The sequence below is a fragment of the Lepidochelys olivacea genome (assembly GCF_965140295.1).
Source record: "Lepidochelys olivacea isolate rLepOli2 genome assembly, chromosome: 19".
Classification (NCBI taxonomy): Eukaryota; Metazoa; Chordata; order Testudines; family Cheloniidae; genus Lepidochelys; species Lepidochelys olivacea.
The window spans coordinates 9,392,477-9,401,098 of NC_140429.1; the positions used below are offsets into that span (position 1 = coordinate 9,392,477).

Consider the following 8,622-nt stretch of genomic DNA (forward strand, 5'->3'; position numbering starts at 1 on the left):
AAAAATTACTACTGAATCAATGTTTGATAATTCTATTTCCTTCTGAATCCTCTGTGAATAGCAAATCATAGCATGACTCAGGCTCACATAAATTAATGGCTGTAGTAGCTAAAGGAGTCCTGTCCAATACCCCTGAAGAATAAACTTTAAAGCAATCCACAGAGGGTGGGCTAGGCACCCTCTGGACAAAATTGGTTTTGTCCTGTAAATACTTTTTCTGCAAAGGAGATCTGACATTCTCATAGAAGCACTGGTGAGAAATGACTCTGTATCCCTCTGAATCCTGGGTAAACAACTGTGTGGTAGGACTACTTTTACTGTCCCCCTGCTCTCCTGCTGAACCAGCCATATTGTGAGAATTTCTTGTCCAAAAGTCAGCAAAATTTTGACTACTGTCTCTCAAAAGCTCTGTTTTAGCTTTTTGCCCCTGGGAGAGAGGACAATTGGTCTGCTGGCCTTCGTTACCCTTGGGAACAGGACTTATATTCTCAACCTCTGAGAAATCCATGAAAGAAATTCCACGAGGGGGCAGGTTTTTGCATCTCCTCCTTCCTACCTTCATCAGGTGTTTAGGTTTGAGACCCACTCTAGTTATCCCCCTCTTGGAGCACAAATGAGCCTCTTTCTCACCTACCCAATAACTCTCGCTCTTGCTTGAAATTATCCCATTTGCTACAGAAACACTTCCAGTGAATGAGTCAGCTGAATTCCTGTGAGCCAGAACCCTATTGCCCTCTGAATCCTGGGTGAAGTTTATGGAGACAGAGTCTTCTGTCTCACCAGCGGAGGTCCTTGCAATGGCTGTGCGCTCACTCCTGCCGTTAGCCTGTGCTTGTGGGAAGTTATAGTTCACCAGGGGAATGCTCAAGCCTTGTGTGTTTTGTACAAGCAGCTGGCTACACTCCTGAATGTTGTCCTCCTGAGGGCTCAAGGTTGGTGCCTGGACTTCCTCTAACTTAGCAGCTCCCGAGTTCTTCATAGAGGAGGCAGCCAAGAAATCAGAGCCTTTTCCTAGGTGTGTTTTATTTGACATAAGAGGATATGGCTTTAAGTTTTCTTCATCATCCTTTTCACCTGGAAAAAACAATGTATTTGAATAAGACAACACAGCTGATATGCAAGCTTTTCAAACTCAAGATGAGCGACCACACAATTATGCCTCTCCCATAACTCTACACTGTGCCCCACCCCTCCTTTAACTAATTTGGACATGACCAGACTCTCCCCTGTTTCACAACATCCTAATAGCTCTACCTCCTTGTAGAAATTAGTGAAATATGTGAAGCAAGAGGACAGTCAAGCAAGTTCTGCCTCTCATGAGGGAGAAGTGAAGTGACATCTGAGCAGTTCCAAGCTCCCCTTGGTGCTCTGTCTCTTCCTCAGGCCTCCCTCCCACGAAGAGTCAAATTCCAACTTGAGTAAAGCCATTCCACCTACCTTAAGTTCCCCTTACACATTCAACAGGATGTGCCATTTAACAGTTATGTAATGCCTCTGCTTTCCACACCTAAAGTGGCTGCAGTGATTTTGAGGACACTGTATATTTGTGAAGTGCTTTACCAATGAATAGTGCAATAGAAATTAAGATTTAATAAATCTTCCTCTGATACAAAGTGGTGTGATTGATTAACTACTAGAAGATGCTCCACTTTTCTAAATTAGTGATGCACAAGGAATGTGGAAAACTGAACTGTAAAATTTTCCAGACACCTCATCATCTCTTTGAAGGGAGGAAAGAAACAACAGAATAAGTCTTCTGCTTTTGAAACCATTTGAAATAGTGTAATTTCTAAATCCTACCTCAAGATTCTAGCTTTTTCTCAATTTCAGAATAAAGAGTTAATATTTACACAGCAATAGAAAACTTTGTAGAAATTACTGCAGGGAAGTCTCTAAATCTTGCCATCGGAATCTATACTGAATGAAAGGATAGTGGCCTTCATGCAGTAAATCCACAGGGAGCAGGAAACAGCACAAAGCATAAGCAGAGGCTGAATGGCACTACTACAAGCCTGGCCCACTAGAGACAAATAAAAATCAGACTCACTCAGAGTAGTGTGTGCATGTGTTTAAACAAATATCATGCAAGATTACTAGGCTCAGCTCCCCACAGGCCATTGTTGCGCTCGCTCCAACAGCCAGAGCACACAAATGTAAAAAGCACTTTTCATCATAAACTGAGCCATGGCTTAGCTCGCAGTCAGCGTTTCTGAGCTGAAATACCATGTTAGATAAAATTCAACGACACTAGATGGACCCAGTTGACTAAACCAATTAGAGATGTGTCCATAGTAGGAGTACACTCCTTCCCCTACCATTTCCTCTCAGCTTCAAGACTTCAGGGTTGACATGCTACCCTTCCCAATAAAGGTCCTGATCCTGTAGCCCTTCCACAGCACAATGCTCCTGTTTAAATCAATGGGAGTGTTGCACAAACAGTGAATTGTAGCATCAGTTCCAAATTTATAAAAACACATGGGATGAATTTGGCACCTAATTCTTTTAGGTTAATCCCAGCCTTTAACATTAGTGGGGAATACAATCTGTCAAACGTGGGAATGGATCTGAATGGTCTTTGTTCACTTTGGGTCAGATTTACCCATCCCATGCTATTTAGCCTCTAATCTACTTTAGGCTACCTGACAGAAGCAATGCTGGAAAGTGTCCAGACTCCTAACTGCACACCAGTAAAGGCATTCTCTGTCTCTGCCCGTGCAAAATGCCTTAAAATGAGACTAGGTGGTTTTTCTGTCCTGTCAGGAAAATATATATATATATGTGTATGCACAGAGATTTGGTCAATCTTTCGAGCGTACTCAGAGGAGGAAGACTCCCCAGCCAGCAAGCCATAATTTTTAGCCAGGTTCTGTGAATATTAACCTGATCCTGAATAAGTAACATATAATGTAGCATGATATAATGTTTCACTGTAACTTTGCCATATTAAAAAGTTGTGTGTGGGGGCGTGTGTGAGCGCACAAAAATTGTTCTACAGTACCTGTTGGTTGAATGCTGAAGAACGAAGAGATGGTAGTTTGCCTGGTGTATGGCTGAGAAAGTCTTGTCTGAGTAAAATTAACTGAAATGTGACTATTACAGTTCCTCTCAAGAAGTGGATTTGGCGTGTTTGAAGTTGGCTTGGATACAAGAGTCTGGGTGGGGAGAGAAGTGCTAGAGTGAATTTAACTTGTTAACAGTGACATAACTCCCCTCTCCTTGTTATTCCCTTTATCTCCTTTCGTCTACAGTTGTACCACACTGCTTGAACCACCCTCTTCCCCAATAAGCCACATTTCCTACCTCTTCACCTTTTTTCCTTGCTTCTTTGCACTGCTAGTCTCTATTAGGATACTCCCCTCTGCCACATCTGAGACAATTCAGTGATGGCTCATTTTAAAAAAAGGAGAGGTAAAAATACTCTAAGCTGCTTCTTCTGCCAATCTCTTGTTCCCATGCTATATCATCCCCGCATGTGAGCCCTCTAACTTGGATTGTAAACTCCTGAGGGCAGAGAACATTGTGTACTAGGTTTGTAAAGAGCTGTACAAAGCTATGACATCACAAACAGTACAGATTTATTACCTGTATTTTGCTCTTCTTTAACTTTGCAGTGTCCAGCCAGATGCCACAAGTCTCGAACTGTTCCGCAGTGCTTCTTTTTCTTACACATTTCATGGCTGATCCTTTTTCTGTATACAAATAATGAGGGACCTGCTGCAGCGTGAAATAAGAAGGCAGGTTAGAGCATCATTAGCAGTGTTCTTGTATATACTCTGTGCGAGGACAGGAACAATTTCCAGTGCAGTAGTGGGAGAGTGGGCAACAGCGATACGAAACTGACTCACTGTGAGACCTTGGGCAAGTTATTTCATCCTTTGCACCCCATTTAGCAAGGGATAATTTGGTAACTGATTGGAAAGCCCTTTGAGATCTACTGTATAAGTGCCAAATAATTATTTTGATGATGTGCTTTGTAACTGGCTGCTCCTAAAAACTTTTGCTGCTTCTCTTTCACACAGTTCTTAGCACAGCTGGATTTATAATTGCTGGAAACACTTGAGGCTATGGCTTCACTGCAGAATTAATAGGAGTTATCTACACTGGAGTTCGCCTAGCTTCAGTGAGACCTGCCACATGGTGGGTATGTATATATTGCAATAACTGAGATGTACCCAAGCTAGCTTTCATCTAGCTAGCTCAAGTCCCAGAGCAGCAAAACCATGGCAGCACTAGCTGTACGAACTTGCCCAGAAACCTGGGTAGTTACTTTCGGAGGGGGGAGGGAGCCCTAGTCCACACTGAAGCTTATACTGCTTTTGCTTCACTGTTCCAGGACCCAAACTACCTAGCCCAGGTATGTCTGCTCAAGCTGCAATCACACACCATGGCTGCAACCTGAACATATCCTGTGAAGTAGCTCAGAAGCTGCATGTCTATACTGGTGCTGCATGCACTGTTGTGTTTTAAACAGGGCCATGGTGAATGGTCAATAGCTGATCTGCAGGGAGGAGATGAGACATGGGCCTATGGCCCAGGGCAGTGCGAGAGAAAGGGGCATAGGAAGGCCAATAAGGCTCCATCAGCAGCTTTTTAATGACCTGAAAATCAAAAAGGAATCCTACAAAAAGTGGAAACATGGACAAATTGCCACGGTGGCGTGCAAAAAAACAGCACAAGCATGTAGGGACAAAATCAGAAAGGCTCAGGCATGAAAGGAGTTACACATGCCAGGGGACATAAAACCCAGTAAGAAGAGATTCTTTAAACATATTAGGAGAAAGATGAAGGAAAGCATAGGTCCTCAACTTGGTGGGAAAGGAGAGCAAATAACTGATGACATCAAGAAGGCTGAGGTATTTAATGTCTATTTTGCTTCAGTCTTCACTGGAAAGGTTAAGGGTGAGCAGATACTCAACACAATATTAATAACAAGGGGGAAGGAACATAAGCCAAAATAGGGAAAGAACCGGTTAAAGAATATTTATATAAAGTTATATGTATTCAAGTTGACAAGGCCTGCTGAAATTCATCCTTTGGTTCTTAATAAACTAGATGAAGCAATCTGAGAACCATTAGCAATTATCTTGAGAACTCATGGAGGATAGTTAAGGTCCTAGAAGACTGAAGAAGGGCAAACATAGTACCTTATCTTTAAAAAGGGGAACAAAGAGGACCCAGGGAATTATAGTCCAGTCAGCCTAACTGGAATACCTGGAAAGGTGCTAGAACAAATTATTGAACAATCAATCTGTAAGTACCTAGAGGATAACAGTTATAAAGACTGCCAGCATGACTTTGTCAGGTTTACTAGCCTAGTGGATGGGGGGAGGGAGCTGTAGAGGGGATATATCTTGATTTTAATAAGGTTTTTGACACAATTTCACATGACATTTTGATAAGCAAACTAGGGAAATGCCATCTATATGTAATTATTATAAGGTGGGTGCACAACTGGTTGAAAGACCACATGCAGCATGGTTTTCCATGGTTCACTGTCAAACTGGGAGGACATATCTCGTGGGATCCCTAAGGGGTCAGTCCTGGGTCTAATAATATTCAAGATTTTCATTAACAACTTAGAAAATGAACTGGAGAGCATGCTTATAAATTCTGGAGATGACATCAAGCTGGGAGATGTTGCAAGCACTTTGGCAGACAGGATTAGAATTCAAAAGGACCTTAAATTGGAGAAGTGATTGAATTCTACAAGACGAAATTCAATAGAGATAAGTGCAATGTATTTTATGTAGAAAGGAAAAATTCAAATAAAAGACCAGGGTGGTAGTACTGCTGAAAAGGATCTGGAGGTTACATGGAAGATATGGGCGGTAACTGTCCCACTCTATTCAGCACTGGGGAGGCCACAGCTGGAGTATTGGATCCATTTCTGGGCACCGCACCATAGGAAAGATGGGGACAAACTGAAGCAAGTCCAGAGGAGCTCAACAAACATGATAAAACGTTTAGAAACCTGACCTATGAAGAAAGGTTAACATAACCTGGGCACACCTAGTCTGGAGACTGAGGGGGGACGGGATAGCAACCATCACATATGTGAGGGGCCGTGAAAAAGAGACCGATTGTTCTCAGCAGCCTGTGAAGGCAGGACAAGGAGTAATGGGCTTGATGGGCAGCAAGGGAGATCTAGGTGAGCTGGTAGGAAACCTTTTGAACTCCCGGGACAGATGCTAAGGGAGGTGGGGGGGCGCTCCTCATCACTCCAGATGTTCAAGAACAGGCTGGATAAGCCCCTTGCGTGCTCCCCCCGCCCACTGCTGCTTGCTCCCAGCCCTTCCTGAGCCCCCTTGCTCTGAGCCCCCAGCTCTCCATCCGCTCCTCATCCCAGCCTCGCAACCCACCTCACCCCAACCCTTCCTGAGCCCCCCACCCCCTTGCTCCCAGCCCCTCCTGAGCCCCCCGCCCCCTCGCTCCCAGCCCTTCCTGAGCCCCCCCCTGCTCTGAGCCCCCCCATCCCCTTGCTCCCAGCCCCTCCTGAGCCCCCCCCCGCTCTGAGCCCCCCGCCCCCTCGCTCCCAGCCCTTCCTGAGCCCCCCCTGCTCTGAGCCCCCCCATCCCCTTGCTCCCAGCCCCTCCTGAGCCCCCCCCGCTCTGAGCCCCCCGCCCCCTCGCTCCCAGCCCCTCCTGAGCCCCCCCCGCTCTGAGCCCCCCCATCCCCTCGCTCCCAGCCCCTCCTGAGCCCCCTCGCTCCCAGCCCCCCGCCCATGGCTCCTCCCGGCCTCCGGGGGGCTCTGAACGGCGGCGAGCTCCCCCACAAACGCCCCGCACCGGCCCTCACCGGGCTAGCGGCGGCCAACGACCTCTCCCGCCGAGCAGCTTCCCTTCCCGCCCGGTCCCCACGCCCGGCACGGGGGGGCGGGCTGGCCGGGAGAGGGGCCAATCACAGCGGCCGGCTAGGCCCCGCCCCTGCCCCGCGCGGCCGCAGCGAGGGGCGGGGTTAGACTCGGCTCTCCGCGCGCGCGCCCGGCGCCCCGGTCCCTAATTGGGCGCTGCGGAGCGAGGCGTCCCAGGGACCCGCCCCCGCGTGGCAGAACTATGGGAAGTCAGCGATTTCACAAAGGGGGCGGGGTGCAGCTCAGGCCGCATGTGTTTATCCAGCGCCTAGCAGCCCGGGGGGGGGGGAGCAGGGGCTGGGCCATGCTTAAGGGGTCCGTGCCCCCCCCCCCACTATGCACAGTAAATAATTCTGTGATGAGGGAGGAGGAGGGTGGAATTTAGGCAGAATGGGTGTGTTTGTACAGCACCGAGCACAAAGGGGTCATGTGCACACCCACACGATGAGCAGTCAATAATTACGGGGCAGGGCGGCTCTCGGGGCAGCTGTACCTCGCGGTACCAGGTCCCGCCCCCCTGGGAGCAGTCAGAAGGAGAAGGGGCGGCGGCCAGGAAGCAGCTGCGGCGCTGCGATAAGCTCCCAGAGGGATCGGTCAGGACCACTGTGGGTGGGGAGGCAGGACGGAGCAAGGCGTAGCCAGGAGCGGGGAGCACCGAGGCTCTAGCATGGTAGTGCACAGGCCCCCCAAACGGCCTGCCACCATCCTAGGTGCTGTACAAAGACACCCAGTCTGCCTGAGTTCCACTCTGCTTCCCCCTCCCCCCTCATCATAGAATTATTTACTATGCATAGCGTGGGGGTGCTCAGGCCCCCTAAGCATAGCCCAGCCCTGCCTTGAAATCATCATGCCACTGGGGGCGGTGGAAGGTCTACACCACACACTAGGTTTGCATCTGCTTTTACTGACTCCATTTAACAAAGGTTAAGTTCACCCCACAGCAGAGGGTGATGAAGCCCCCACATTTCACTTGTTAAAGCTTTTGGAAAGGCAGATGGTCATGCACATGCTCTCTGCCTCAGGGTGAATTTCTCTTCCGCACGATGGGCTAGCTATGGGACAAATGGCTCCTATTTATTGTTATAAACGGGCAACAGACAAAGCCAAGCCCAACATTGCATAAAGATGGGAGGCAGGGAGGGAGGGATTTCTCAATTGCTTTGCAGATTGGGTAAGGGGAGAACGTTTGTAAACTAGGAGTTAAAAACTAGCACCCTACTTCTGAAGCGTGTTCCATCAGGGTGGATCTGTGCTCCTGTGTAACCCAATTATCCTCCACTGCTGGGTCCATCACCATGGCACCAGTAAGAGGAGCAGGGCAGAAATTTTTTCTTAAAGCTAGTTGATTTTTAAAAGGTTTGTCAAAAACATTGCACCTAAAAACGCAAATAAAGTGAAGTGTAAAGGGGAAGTTTTGTCATATGTTTACAATTAATGGTCTTGAGGTTATTGTACTCAGCCTATTGCAGCAAAATACCAGATCCTCTAAACAAACACACAGTACTAACCTGATTAGACCCAATGTAAACCCACTCAGCTGTTGTTTCAGCCACTGGATGAAACCCAACAAGTGCTGTTTGTCATATGATGCAGCAAACTGGAATCGAACATGGTAGAGTAAGAGAGGGACAAGGTGGGTGTCGCAATATCTTTTGTTGGACCAACTTCTGTTGGTGAAAGAGACAAGCTTTTGAGCTCCGCAGAGCTCTTCTTCAGGTCTGGGAAAGGTAATTGGAGTGTCTCCCAGTGTCTTTCCCAGCTGTGAACAAGAG

The 8,622-nt window shown here is 47.6% G+C and overlaps 1 protein-coding gene across 2 annotated transcripts; it reads right to left on the reverse strand.

The window, feature by feature from the left end:
• Window positions 1-12: 12 nt before the first annotated feature.
• Window positions 13-6,936, reverse strand: AUNIP (aurora kinase A and ninein interacting protein). Of its 2 annotated transcripts, none has more exons than XM_084652162.1 (4): window positions 6,796-6,936; window positions 3,583-3,714; window positions 2,999-3,152; window positions 13-1,074 (listed from the first exon to the last, which is right to left on the reverse strand). In XM_084652162.1, the coding sequence occupies exons 2-4, from the start codon at window positions 3,673-3,675 to the stop codon at window positions 17-19; spliced, it is 1,305 nt and encodes a 434-aa protein (XP_084508288.1). In that variant the 5' UTR covers window positions 3,676-3,714; window positions 6,796-6,936; the 3' UTR covers window positions 13-16. The 2 variants fall into 2 exon arrangements, with proteins under 2 accessions (XP_084508288.1, XP_084508289.1); XM_084652163.1 differs by having other exon boundaries at window positions 3,583-3,711; window positions 6,796-6,863.
• Window positions 6,937-8,622: the final 1,686 nt, after the last annotated feature.